We start from the raw sequence: 14,913 nt of genomic DNA on the forward strand, positions 1-14,913 counted from the left end.
TACTGAAAGCTGCCCCATTCTGTCCTAAACTGGTACCTGCCAAAGAAAAGAGACAGGGCTAAATGAATCCGTGATGGTCTAACTAGATCTGCCCCACTATGTCTTTTCCGTGTTCTCAGGTACACATAGGTTGTGGTATTCCAAAACATGTTGTTGCTTTTGCTGGTTTTCGCTGTGTCTAGCCAAAATTCTTTGGAAGGTTTTGGGTCTGTCCTGTTATGGGACTGAGATCCATAGATCAAGGGACAAAGCTTGGATCTCAATATGCATGGAGAATATTCAAGTGAGATCCAGTAATCTCACATGAGTCCTGTATTCCCTCTTCTGTCTGTTCCCACAGCAAATTGCTGATGACTTTAACATGGTATGATAGAGCAGTTATACAGATATATAATCCTTAGAGGAAAACAGTGTTTGGGGACATTAAGTAAATGCCTCTTAACTAGAGGTATTCAAAATGCTTTCATTCCTTCACTCTGCGAGGGGCAAGCCAGTAGCTAGCTGTGAGTGTGGGCTACTATGTGCAATCCTGGACAGTTGTGCTCCAGGCTTGAAATGCTAATTGCTCTGGCAGTGTGCCAAACAGCATGGACACATAGCCATCTGCAGAGACCCTCCATGCAGGGCTTCTGCTTCAGAAAGGCCTGATGTCCTGAAATCCCAGGCAAACAAACTGTCCCGGGTGATGCTGAAGAGGAAAAAGGATCCAAAATGTTCTTAAACTCACTCGTCTGCCACTAAGTCCATGACTGTAGAAAGTGCTGTGCCACCAGGATAGAAGAGAAACTGCCTTGGCAAGTGCAGTGATTCCAGAGGCTTATTAGTCTGCTTAGTGCTTAGGAGTAGCTGGAAGCTGTGCTCCAGTTCTTACTATAATTGAATCATTTTAAGTTTTCTTCCTTTCAGCCAGAGTGTTTGTAGCTGAGGTTCTGATTTCAGACCATTGTGTCAATCTGATTACCATTTTTGTTACAGCTTTTCTACTCTCATGTTGTCTGTTCCAGTTTTTAGCCGTGTACTCAAGATAGAAGGATAGGAATCAGGCAGATATATGCTGCAGCCTTTTCATGTGACTACGTAATTGCCTTTTCTAAGAATTCAAGCAAGACTGTGTATGTGGTACTTCTCAGTTTCGCACTTCTTGTGGATGACGTGCCTGGGCAGGCAGAGCTTGCAGAGACCACTGTCTGCTTGCACCAAGATAGTTGATAAGGACTCAGAAAGCCGTGAGCTTTTCTTCCATGTGTCTATGATACCATGGCACAAGTGGCCATTTTTCCATCAGGATTATTTTAATGTCTTTAAGAGACTTGCTTCTATATCTGTACAGCTGTAATTCTTTTGCATTTTGATAACTTTCCTCTTTAAAGTTTGCTGCTATCTGTCTTATGTCAGCGACTTTAAACCCCCTTTCAAATGGCAAGCATGGAGTGGCCAGCTGGAACAGAGCAGGGTAACGACTGCCTTTTCTACACCCGCAAATCACAATTAATGCTAGAAAAATAACTTGATAAAGGAGTGATGCTGCATTAGCTGCATCAGCTGTGGAGCCCAGCAAAGCTGCAGTTGTTTCCAGTGAAGGGTGTGCGTGTCCTGGAGCTGTGCTCCCAGGATTTTGTTGCACAAGGTTTTCCTTTCCACCTGGGAGTAATCATTTCTCTTTCAAATAGCTTTAGGCAGTGGGCTGAATGTGTGCAGGACCTGCATCATCTCTGCTGCCTCTTTGGAGCCCTGTTCATCCAGGTAACTGTCTCTTTTTTGATCTTGTTCTTCTAGGGATATCTATGCCCATTCCAGTCATGGGTTTGCAGGATGACTCTAGAGTGTTCATAAATGGGACCTGCGTCCTCAATGACGAGAACTTCGTCCTCATTGGATCCTTCATGGCGTTCTTCATCCCTCTCATCATCATGGTGATCACGTATTGCCTGACTGTCCAGGTGCTACAGAGACAGGCAACGGTGTTCATGTGTGGAGAGGTGCCCAGGCAGAGGAGGAGCAGCGTAAACTGTCTCAAGAAGGAAAACAACACAGAGAACATTTCAATGCTTCACAATCATGAGGGGCCATCTCACTTGAACTCTCCTGTAAATAAGGAGGCAGTGCTTTTTCGGAAAGGAACTATGCAGTCCATCAACAACGAGCGAAGAGCCTCCAAGGTCCTGGGCATAGTCTTCTTTTTGTTCCTCATCATGTGGTGCCCATTTTTCATCACTAATGTCATGTCTGTCCTTTGCAAGGAAGCCTGCGATAAAGACCTCTTGAGTGAACTCCTTGATGTGTTCGTTTGGGTGGGGTATGTTTGCTCTGGGATTAATCCCCTCGTATACACACTCTTCAATAAAACGTACCGCAGGGCTTTTTCCAATTACATCCGTTGCCTATACAAGACCAGTAAAAAATCAGCACTGCGGCAGAATCAGTGTCTGAATGTTACTTCAACAGCTTTATATGGGAAAGATCTGACTTTAACTAGTTATCGAAATGGCAATGAACTCAATAGCATGGAGGCAGATGAAGCTGAGGAGGGCCTTGAAATGCAACCAGGGACTTCAGAGCTCTCTATAAACAGTTGTAATGTTGTAAGCGAAAGAGTGAGCTGTGTATAAAGGTGGCTCACACAGCCTTTTGCTACAGTGTATCTGTAGCCAAAATATATTGTGTAAAAATGTAAGTGTTGGTCAAAGGACAATGTAAATATTGCATTCTGAACAAAGCTTTTTTTTTAAGTAAAAAAGAGAGTCGTCTTTCCAGTCCAGTACTTAAAATCATATATATTAATATACTGCAGTGAAGTTTAAGGTTCTATATTTACTGTTAATACTAGATCAGAACTATTAGTTACTTTGCATATGTCATGGACAAAACGTTTGAATTCTTCTTCCAGTGCATGAACAAAAATGCTGAATATTTATCTCAGGTGGCATTTGCTGGAGTCCAGAATGGCACGTTAATATTTATATATCAAATACATGCTATTAGACTTGATCAGTATAACTTTCTTTTTCAAGTTGACAGTAAATATGTACTTTAAATCCTCACCCCTATTTGTGCCGTGTAAGGACTGTACAGAAACTTGGCAGAGAGACATCAGAAAAGTGTAGTGGCTGTGCAGGCACCTGGCCAGACATGTTCTGTTACAGGTAGTGCCTTGCTGCCACACTGGGGCAATCTTGCACTTCAAGGGACCTCTGTTACATGTTGACTCCTCCTCCAATCCTGCCATTTTCTTTCTGTTCCCCAGGAGGCTCCGGTTTCCCTAAGGAAGGTGGGGAATGCAGTTCTGGTGTGGTTTTGTGATCCTGACTGGGATCACTTGCACACTTGGAGAAGTATGAGAAACAGAACGAACCCCAGTTACCTGCTTCAACCATTTTATAACTGGAGTGCCTCAGATTTATAAAAAGCCCTCCTTTGGTCTTATAGATTATCATCAGCTCTGGGATGGAGCAAGCTGTGCTCAGTGCGCGTGGCACTGACTTCACAGATTGCTTGGGTGATCAGGGTCTTTGGTTAACCTGGAGAAGAGCGCTCTGGCTTTGTAAGAGCTCTTGTCTTCTTGGTCCTCGCATCTATTTATTCCTTAGCTTGTTTAGCATCTGCTTTTATTTTTCAGCATCGTGGGACTTGCAGTGCTGGTGAAGAAAAACAGCTTTGGGTGTAGAGCAGAAGCTGCTGCGCATGTGGTGCTGGTCAGGGTCAGGCGGTGAGGTGCAGGATACACCTCCCTGGGAGATGCTCAGGAGAGAGGCATAAATGAGGGTCCCTCCTTCTTTCTCCTGTCTCAGGAGGGGATGGGCAGAGCTGGACAGAGTATGTGACTGGAATAATCTGCTGGTGACATGGTTCAAAAGCAAACAATCAACAAGGACAGTAAGGCAGACCTGGAGCTAGTCTACATGGAAGATAAATCTGGATTAACTTTCAAATTTTATTTATTCCATTTCACTTCCTAAGTAAATTACATTACATTACTTAAATCTTAATGAAAGTGTCCACATTGGGATTTAATGCAGTTTAAGTAATCTGCTTTTAATTCACACCATGTATAATTTGAATTATTTTTTCTCTGTGTTCCTGTGTAGATAAACCCTCAAGGCATCATGTCTTTCTGGCACTGTGTCTCTGGGGTGATGCCTGTCATGCAATTTTCCTTGTGTAGAGTATTGTCTAATGCCAGATATCACCCATAAGGTTTTTACATCTTCATTAACTAATACACAAATGCTGCAGCGCACATTGAACGTGGATGCATTTAGCATCGCTGACAGCCTCTGGCTATGAAAATCCTCAGAACAGAAAAACTTACACTAAGCATAGATAAATTGCATTTTACTAACATGAACTGCTTGTACTCTAAGCTTGCTGAGTTCATCCCACCAAAATTGTCTTGTAGAAGAAATGGAAAATTCTGCTAGTGATTTGTATAATGTTGTGCTGTTACATTGCTGTCTACAGCAACAGCCTCGCTGAGACCACTGCCAAAACACAACATATGGGTTGCATCTGCTGCTGGGTTGCTCCCTGCTTGATGTGTTGAAGTTGATGGCCCTTTCTTCTTCCTCATCCCCTCCTGGGTAACTTCCATGCAGATAGGTGAGGTATTCCAGCGTGGAGCATGGCTTACTGCTTGCAGAAGGCAGCAGAGATGCACCATGTGCCAGCCTACTGCTACTGCCAGGAGCCTGAATGCTCAGGAATCCACGTGCCTCTCTAAAAAGGTCTGGTATTCAGTAGGAAAAGGACTGGCCAGAGACGCAAACTTGTGCCTTCGGTGACTGCCCTTTGCTCTGAGTCAGATTTGACTATCTCAAACAGTAATGAAAAAGTCAGGAAGATCACATTGCTTTTCAAGTACATTTTTTTTTTCCTTAGATGAATTCACAGCACATCTTTTCCAAATGTGTGTGTATATATATGTGAGTGTGTACATATATATATATATATATTTAAAAGCCAACCACAGACTCTGAAAACATTCAGCAATAAGTTGAATTACAGTAGCTTCTAGCACATGAGTGAATAGCTCGTTTTCCACAACATCCTCAAACTCGGTGTAAGTCCACACACAGGCATTGTCTTTGCATGGGAGCCTTCGTGTCTTATCCTTGCTGGTTCTGTTCTAAGGGGGAAAAGGGAACCTACTATATTTGCATGTAAATAATGGGAAGTGAACAGAGAATTTACATAATTTTTATAAATTATTTTTTAAAATTCAGTACCAGAACTGCAAGTATGTCAAGTGTTGGGGCTCAGCTGGACCCATACCAATGAATGTCACTTGTTTAGATAAGCAGACAAGGGAACTGCCTTACAGTGCCTGTCTTCTCTCCTGGCCAGTGGATGATAACATTTTTGTGAATGGTTAAATACTGTCAGTTACCCAACTTCCTTTGGGTCGTTCACATCAGGGTTTTGTGATGCTGCTATTAATTTATTAAAGAAAGTTTGTTGGTTTAATCACTCTTAATTTTTTTTCATGGTCTATCAGAAAATAAATAAATGAACCTGCCCTCTCTTTCTTTCATCTGTCCCCATTTAAAATCTTTCCTGAGCAAAGAATATGTCCTGACCAAAAAAAAAAAAAAAAGAAACAACAATAAAAATGGTGATAAGGATGAGGATAAATTTCATTTCTCCTTCCACAATTGAAGTATGACCCGCAGTTACTTAATCACAGAAATTAGTGTCTGCAGATATCCCAACTCTTCCAGTCCCAAAACTTGTTAAATATGAAGATGGCAATAAACTACTCCCCCTCTTGTCCTTGCTCCCTCCAGGACTAACTGCTAAAAATGACGTTTTTTAAATTACCTCAATTTGAGGAATGGATTTGGTTCTCTGCAACTTAACCAAAGCCAGGTTTTTCCCGCAGCAGCTTTGCTTGTCCTGCACTGTAGTCATTAACCATGGTGGTGCCTCAAGAAGCCCTGACCTGAGGCTGCCTGGAAGTTTTGTGTGAGTCCTCAAACCTCGGCTCAGGTATGGTTTTGTCTTATAAATAGTGTTTGGTGGTGGTTTGTTTAGAGTTTGGACTGAACGAGTGAAAATAGTTCCTTGGTGCTGTGGGCCGAAATGTGTTGGTTACTTTTGTTTCTCAAACCAGATGGAAGATGTGCAGGCTGCCTGCAAGACTGAGCGTGCAGGTAGAGCCTCCTACCCAGCAAACAGACCATCCTGTTTGACTTGGGCCAAGGAGTCTACTTGTGGGGTCAGCCCCTGAACTAGCACCTTCCTGAGCGCTCGGGGCTTGCAGCTTTCCCCACCAGATGCCAGAAGCAAGGCTGGCCATGTTTGCTCAGGCATCAAGTTTTGTGGCGGAGCAACCAGGTTTCTAGATGTGAGTTGGTTCATCTACATCTGTGACATTGCCCTACACAGCCAAGTCTGGGGTATGGCATCCATGGAGTCAGCCGTGGTGGCTTTGGGGAACTCTGAGGGCCTGAAAGGATGTCCTTTGAGGACAAGGGCCCGCTCCTTTGGTTCTGTGCCTTCTGAAGATCAGAGCAGCTACTCAGAGGCTGTGGCATCTGGGATGTGATATGGTTCAGACCCAATGGTGAGGAGCCTCAAGGCATTCCACCTCAATGTGACTTTCCTTGTTTTAGTGACTTGTGAGTCAGCAATAGTTTCTATCTGAGTGATAATTTTAATAATGTTAGGTGATGTGTGAGTAGTCAGTATGAGCAGCAGGGTTAGTGTCTTTTTCTTTATAGAGACACTCATGTCAGCCACTAGTGCCTTTCTTCTGGACAGCCCTACAAAGAGGTTCATCACTGGCGTGGAGTGTGGTCAGTGCTTGCAAGTCAGCAGGCTGACTGAAGTCAGCAGACTGACTGTAGTCATCTGGTGCCCATGAGAGCCCTGGATATTGAGACATAAATTCCAAAGTTAAATCATCTTTTAAAGAAAAAAAAAACAAACCACACACAGCTCTTCAGAAATATGGTTTAACTTTGAAGTAATGATGGGTGTATGATCTTGCAGACAAACTATGTTTATCTGGCATTCCAAAAGCAGTGTCTGTCACGTGAAAAATATCCAGATGTCTCCTGGATGGGTTTCCTCCCTGGGTCACAGTATCATTAGGATAGCTATGTGCCAAGCCAAGAGCTGCACTTGGCTTTGCCTCCATTTCAGACTGGGGTGGAAAAGGCATCAGAGGCTTTTTCCTAGGAGAAAGTATACAAAGAGCACCAAGCCTTAGGCAGATGCAACAGAGGAACAGAGATGGACAGATGTACCCACACATCTGCACACATGAACACACACATCTCAGAGTTTCCAGAGAGCAACAGGTGGTGTCATCATGCTTCAGTCTTCCCTTGAAAAAGTAGGAATAGCTGAACATCTGGGGAGGAAACCTGTGATGGGAAGATCAAATGTGGCTCTAGGTGTCACTGTGAAACATGTGCCATTCTAGTGATAATGTAGTGGTGGGGGTGCATGTCCAAAAAAATGCTTTAATTTTTTCATTGTTAACTACGAAGTTGTGATTGACAGTTATTGTCTCTCCGTCGTTTTTCTTTAAGTCTTAGGTCTTCTGCTTGTTTGCTTTTACCCACACTGAAACTTGTGCTCTGAAGTAGTTGGAAGTCAACAAAATATCTGTGTGATGTGTCATTCTCTTTTGGCTGTGCAGGGATGCTGCAATCCTGTAACAACATGGAGATGGAGAGTCTTCAGGTGAGTGATTTTAGATATATATGTTTGAGACAGACAATCAATGTGGCAGGGCACACTTGCCAATTAAAGAACCACACCAGAAGATCTTTAAAGAACAGTCAAGTGCATAAGCTATGCACTGAAAAATTGTGCTTAAAACACTCCTAAATCACGGATTCTGCTGACAGCAGGAGGCTGTGTCGGTACATGGGAGGGAGCCCTGAGCGGCATGGGCAGCCCTCCTGCAGGTCTCCCTGGGATAGTTCTTGTTTTACAACCCAGCACAGCACGTCCTGGCGTACTGCCCAGCAGGATTTACTCTGTGCTGAGCAAGTGCAACTGCAGAAAAGGTTGCAAAAGCTTGTCCTCCTGGGCCACAAATTTGAAGATTTGGGGAGGGACCTAGCAAGTAGAGAAGTGGTGGCACAAGTCCAGTAACTGATTGCTCTGGGGTGCTGGAAGACTCCTCACAGCAGCCAATGGGTGAAAAGTTATTGTGGGAAATTGAGACTGTGAAGCAATAGTTGTTACATATTACACCTCTCATGAATGTTGCCTTATGTTCTGCTTCCCCCCCAAGAACAAAGGATGTCTTAGCATATAAATACAATTTCCCTAGCAGTTTCCTGGGTCAACAGCTGCTGCTTTGTTGCTTCAGTGGGCTACCAACACTTAGGTGACTTGGAAAATTAATCACAGAGCATCACAGAAAGGCGCGTCAAATCCACTCTACTGAGCTTTCCTGTGTTTGACTTGTAATTAGTTCAACAACAAATTGGATAAATTAATGTTTAATTAAAATACAGACTAATTATCCAACATATCTTTTTAACAGGATCTAATTGTGGCATTTTGAGATATTTAAATTGCTGAAACACTAAAAATTCTCTGTAGGCTGGTGCCTGTTAGACCGCTGCCTGGTTGCATTTGTTAAAATCTAGAGCAGTTCTACATTTGTGTGTGCTGCTGTTCCCAGTGTCTCTTCCTGCAGAGAAATAAGCGGGTGCCGGTGCCGGATGCTCTTCAAAGCTATTGAAGATGTTAACAGGGCTCCTTTTTCCTGAACTGAAGCCTAGAACAGCTATTCTGTGACTTTTTGAGGAGGAAGACCTCAATGCCCCTCCTGCGGAGCCCACCCTTCCCAACAATCATGATACTGCTCAAAGCAACAGGTAAGTGCAAAAGCTCAGCTGAGATTTCACCTGCATTGAGGGTCCCTCCCCTCTAGGCACCCATAGTTCACATCCCAAAATGTCTTCAGAGAGAATCCACAGGTCACAGTGACTCACCCGTGAAGCCATGGCAATGTTTAGCCTGCTCAGCTCCCCCTTCTTTTTGCAGCACAGCCATTAGACTGACACACAGGTGAGCTAACCCTCAAATGAGCATTTGATCTATCTTGCGCCTTTCCTGGGTGTTGCTGAAGAGAAAACTGCCTGTGTCCGCTACCAGGCTGTCCTACAATGGCATTTAGCAAAGTGGTAGGATGTGTTACAAACTGTGCAACAAAGCAGGTGATGCAACAAATGGTGGCGAACAAATGGTGTTTTTCCCTAGCCAATTCTTTACTCCTTGAGTACATTAATGTGGTTGCCTGTTGTGCTGTAGTTAGTTGGCATTTCTGCTTTAAAAAATAGACGGGACTGTGTGTTGGGCCTCAGCAGCAGCCCTGGTGATAGTTATGGTGGGGGGGACACAAGTCCAGGCAGGGGCATAGAGAGCCCTTTTTATCAGAAGTAGAAAGCTTGGCTTGTTCCTCCTAGCAGCCAAAAATCAGTGAGGAAAGATCTCCATCAGGTCATCGGGGAGTGCTTGTTCTGACTAAGGAGGAAGAGGAGCTATTTAGGCTAGAGGAAAACACTGGCAAACAAAAAGGGCCAGAAATAAACTAGGAATCAGAAGCAGGTTTCTAGCAAGTGGAATATTCCAGGTCTGGAACTGTACTTTCTGGTGAGGCAGCAGTAACAACAACTTAAAAGCTTATTGAGGGCTCAGCTATTGCATTCACACGGGAATTTATGCTATAGGGGTATAGCAAGAGGACCCAGCTCAGCCCTTATGTTCTCAGCCTCCCGGCTGGTGGAGCTTGGGCACCAAGCCAGCCATCTGCATGGCAGCACTCCTGACCTCTCCGTCAACGTGTCCCAAAGCGTGGGAGGAACAAACATCTTGAAGCAGGAACACTATTTTTTGCTACAGTCCTTCCAAGTCCTAGCAAAGCCATAAAAAATGCCACAATTTTGGAGGAAAGCAGGTGAGGCTGTGCCAAGTCAATGCATCTCCTGCAAGGAGAATATGAAGTCAAGGAATCATGAAGGCTCTGTTTTCCCAGCCCTAAGCCAGCCCCAAATTGTATGAAGCAATATTTCATTTCCATTCTCAGAAGCATCCAGAATCAACCAGCTTGGCTAGCCCAATCCTGACTGCACACAGACACGTAAGTAAGTTTTATTTACCCACGACAGCATTTTTGTGGACGTTGAGTATTACTGGAGGCAGTCTCAGTCTGCTCTGGAGAGCTGCAGCATTGAGGTAATGTCCTGTTGGGCTTTCATTAGCTGATGTAGTTGAGAAAACACTGGTGAGCAGCTTTAAGGGCTGAGAGCCTGCTTTGTGCTTGCACTGTCTGACTTTTTTAATGCTTTTCTTTGTTGGTGCACTTGCAACTGTGCAGCCAGGAACTTCATGCTTTTTGCTTCAGTAAAACTAATTGTGTTGTTGGCCTTTTAAGCTCTCTGTTATTGAAAGTGGACTCAGCTGAACCTGGCAGGCAGCAAGGTTATTGTTTTCTCAGTATGAGTGTTTCTAAATAAATTGACAGCATGGGCACAAACTTTTGGTCAGCTACCAGCCAAGACCAATTTGAGAGTCCCAAAGACTGCAACATATTTCCAGTTCAACAGTTAAGAGCTTGGACATCATTAGATAAAAGGCAAGGACTATCCTCTCCTGGCTTTATGCATCAGATGGGGACCTCTGGGTGGCACAGTGGCTCCCTGGGCAGCCCCAGCTCTGTGGTCAGACCCTGAGAGGGTGCGAAGGATGTTTGGTTACCTGGAGGGCAGGATGAGAACCTGCATCAGTTGTCTCTGGTTTCTTCTCCTGTGTAAATTTTCTATAGCAGTTCCATGGGGAAAGCTGTATGCACTGGATGGTTTAACCAATTCTTTGCATCTGTTTGCTGTTAGTGAAGTTGCACTTGTGTGTCGTGGCCACTCAGGCAGTGGTGCTTGGCAAGGGGAGGTCGACTTGTCCAAGGGCAACTGGGAGGCTACAGTCCTTGTGAAGACTGAGTTTTGCACCAGCAGACTGGCAGAAAAGGCTTGCTGTGAGCTGCCACAGCAGTCAGCACACAGGGGGATTGACAGAAAATCTGAGGCAGGACAGAGCTGGGGATGGTTGGACACTTACAGCGACACACATTCACACGGGGCACTTGGCATCTTCAGTTTATCTGGTGTACATGCCAGTGCAACCTTTCTTCCCAAATGCGGGCAGATACATAGCTCTTCAGTGCTCTGATCCTAATCCTCTGCCTGGGTGGGGAGGGACTGATGTGTATACAGATTTTAGTCTTGAAATATAGAGCATCCTCTCCCAAGAACATAATGTTTCTGTTTGGTATGCATGTTTTCTCCACCACTACATGAATTCCAATGAAGAACGTTCTGCCACTCTTTTTAAATCATAAAGATATCTAGATAAGTGAATTCTATTAAAGGAAGTTGGTTCCTTGTTTGTTAAAAAAAACCCAAAAAAACACAAACACAAACAAACAAAAAAACTGTAACAACAAAAAAGCCTCGTGATATTTACAGGGTGTTTCAAAAAGATGGACCCAATTTGAAATCACAACACAAGGCATTTTGGGTTCATCTTTTTGAAACACCTCGCATTACTTTTTGTTTGTTTGTTTTCTAAGTGAAAATGACTCCTGCTGACCATGGCTCAAATGCCCCCACTGCAGCTGCTGGAACTTGAGGGTGACCTTCCAGCAAAATCAGGGCAATGCAGCCCTATCCAGTGTCTCAGAGAAGGCAGAGGTGCTGCACAGTCCTTCTTTGCTGTGGGAAATGAGTGTGTGCATTGCCGGGGGCTGCAGCAGGGCTGCCAAGCCCTGTGCTCCGTGGAGTGAGACCTGCTTAAACACTGCGGCTGTTGCTTGGGCACAGACATCAGAAATGGAAATGTCAAGGCCATGTTTAGGATTTTTAGATTGGTTGGGGTTTTTTTGGTTTTGTTTTTTGTTTTTTGCAAATGTATCTGCTGGCATAACACTTGCTGAAATGGCGTTTTTATTTCCTGAGCAGAGCAGTCCCATGGTATGTTTGGATGGGGAGCCGGCACAGAAGGCAAGCAGCCCAGGACAACAGGGAGGCAAACACTCAGTTTTGGTGCAAACCTCGTGGTGGCCGTCATTCCTCAGCTAGTTGTTATATCTCTCTGTACTCCAGGAAGAGGATCTTGACACAGATGGTTTGCAGAGCTGTTTCAGCTGTTCAGACAGCTCAGCCACAATATGTTGCCTCAAATTGTTTTGTTAAACACATGCATCAGCTGTACTTGTTTGCCTTGAAGCTATGAGAACCACAGACCCTCCTGAGAAAATTCGGCTTCTACACAGACATAAAGAGTTTGACAGTGCTCTCAAATGTACCCTGCTGCACAAGGCAGAGAGCTGCAAACTTGCCATGGCCTATGAAGCTCTTTAGATTTTAGATTATCAGAGGGATGGAACACCACTCCTACTAGGACAGTCTGAGAGAGCTGGGGAAGAGAAGGCTCCAGGGAAACCTTATTGCTTTCAGTACTTAAAGGTAGCCTATAAGAAAGATGGGGACAGACTTTTTAGCAGAGCATGTTACGACAGGACAAAAGGTGATGGTTTTAAACTAAAAGAGGTGAGATTCAGGCTAGACATGATGAAGAAATGTTTTACAATGAGGATGATAAAATACTGGCCCAGGTTGCCCAGAGAGGTGATAGATGACCCATACCTGGAGTCATTCAAGGCCAGGCTGGATGGGGCTCTGAGCAACCTGATCTGGTTGAAGATGTCCCAGCTCATTGCAGGAGAGCAGGACTAGATGAGCATTGAAGGTCCCTTCCAACCCAAACTATTCTATGATTCTACTGCACTTCCAAAGCCTGGACATCTAGAAGCCAAAACCAGAAGGGCTGTGCTGCTTTAAATCCTTTCAAGACCTAGGTACTCCCTAGAGCTGCATGGCTCAGGGATGGATGTTGAGACCTGCAGAGGTTCCAGGATGGATGCTGAGACCCATGGTGGTTCGGGGATGGGTGCTGAAACCCACGGTTGCTTGGCGATGGAGGTTCTGGTGCCAGAGCAAGGCAGGGACTTACAGCAGGGCACAGTCCCCAGTCAACTGAGCCTCCAGTTGGAGCTGGTAGGGTATTTCTGTGGTTGCTCAGTGGCACGAGCATGGGTGGGAGGGCATGGGCTGGTTTTGGCTGACACATGCTGTAGGAGGTGGAGCTCTGATGAGCTCAGCAGCACTGGGCCATGGTCACGATGCCACTAGGCACAAGGGGTGATGTTACCCAGCGGTTAGCCTGGCACTGAATGGTGGAGCAAAGGTGTGACACTTCTCCGTTTAGTGGTACAAAAAGAAAAAACTCATCTATTTTACAGTGAGAGAGCTATTGTCCCATCTATTTAATTTTCATGCACTAAATACTGAATTCTGGCCGAAGCGACGCTTTCCTCCTTCTCAGCGTCCAAGCACAGATGCTGACACCCAGTGGCCATGGAGTTGCCAGCGCCTGTACGAGATGAAAAACTTCAGCAGAGATGGTTCAGCTGGTGAGATACAACTTCTACCTTTTCATTTCCTCAGGTGCAAGAGGAGTAAAGAGCTCCTGAGAGATGCCAGCCTTGCTTTATGCCTTTCAGCCATTGGCAGGTTATAGTGGTTCAAACACTTCAAAATCTTGTATTCAGAGGCCAGTCAGAAAAATTGAAAAATATGAGGACAGACAATGAGGAAACAGTAAGTAAACTGGCTTTCAAATTATCCTCCTGTTGGTAGCTTGAAAATAGACCTTAGTCAGAGAAGGAGGGCAATTTTTTGAGTTCAGAGACTCTGGTGACCTTGGCATTCGCCTTCCTTGTTTTGCTACTTCCAAAAGCAGTTAGAAAGTGACAGATGCAAATTGATTTTTGCATTTCCCTGCAGCACGCACAGGATCATGCTTTCATATGTTTGACAAGTATTGACATTCTCTAGGGAAAAAAACTCTGTAGGAAAGGTTGCTTTTCATTCTTCAACAAATAGCTCTAAGAATTCATCAGTCAAAGACAGAAAAAAGAGACCGTAAACCCAATGGTATGCAAAGGAGTTCTCTTTGTATGATTGGCAAGGACATGCTCCACCAGATATGTGGGGCTAAGATGGTAAAAACACCAGGGAACCCAGATATGAGCTGGGCACAATAAGAGCAGAGTATGCCAAAGGAGGGTTTTTTAAAGCTCTTTACTGAAAATATTAATTATGGAATACAGCCAATTAATTAAACCACTGTAATACAAATATTGTGTGAAAGAAATACATAATTAGTGTAATTCTATAAACACAGGGGAAAAAAAAAAGCATACTACTGAAATTCTAGCAATGATCAGGTTGTTGAGAAGGACTAGCAGCTGGCCACCTATTAGAATTAAATTTTCCAGATGCTGTGAATGTGATGCTGTGAGAAAGTGGGTTGGAGGTGTCCTGCTGCAGCAAGGACCTTCTCCAGCGTGAGTTTGCTGAGCGGGGAGTGACGTCCCGGGATCAAGCCCAGTGTTCTGTACCTAAACACTCCTGTAGAGCTGCAGCATATAGATACCATAAGTAGATGTACTTAATTTATCACTCTGTTACTAGGCAGGTTTCTAGGCAGGCTTCAGCCTAACTTTTATATTTTGTGGTTACTGAAATAGCTCTGATCTTTTTTTGGGGTGAGTTCTAGCTGCGGAGGTACAACATCTGTTCCTTCGCCACCTCTTATATGCACTCATTCTCTTTAATTCTTCTTCCCTTCTTACCTCTTTTTTGGACAAAATTAGACTAGAAACTTTAACCCAATTTAAACTTGTCTGGCAGGTCAGGGTTCTAGCATCATTTGGCTCACTCCAGATGCCTGTGCCCGATGTTTGCGCATGGTGAAATGGGCGAGATCGCATCAGATGTACCCAGGGCAGCAGGGTGGGCTCTAGCTGCCTGTCTTGTATTTCCCGTGGGAGAG

General features: G+C 44.4%; 1 protein-coding gene across 1 annotated transcript in view; it reads left to right on the forward strand.

Annotated features, from left to right (window-relative positions):
• The window catches only part of HTR2C (5-hydroxytryptamine receptor 2C), a 41,319-nt gene extending 38,710 nt beyond the window's left edge, over positions 1-2,609 (forward strand). The window contains exon 3 of the mRNA XM_065643466.1: positions 1,777-2,609. Coding sequence (XP_065499538.1) covers positions 1,777-2,609 — 833 coding nt within the window. The remainder of the gene's footprint in view (positions 1-1,776) is intronic.
• Positions 2,610-14,913: the final 12,304 nt, after the last annotated feature.

This window comes from Caloenas nicobarica, chromosome 12 (assembly GCF_036013445.1).
Source record: "Caloenas nicobarica isolate bCalNic1 chromosome 12, bCalNic1.hap1, whole genome shotgun sequence".
Classification (NCBI taxonomy): Eukaryota; Metazoa; Chordata; class Aves; order Columbiformes; family Columbidae; genus Caloenas; species Caloenas nicobarica.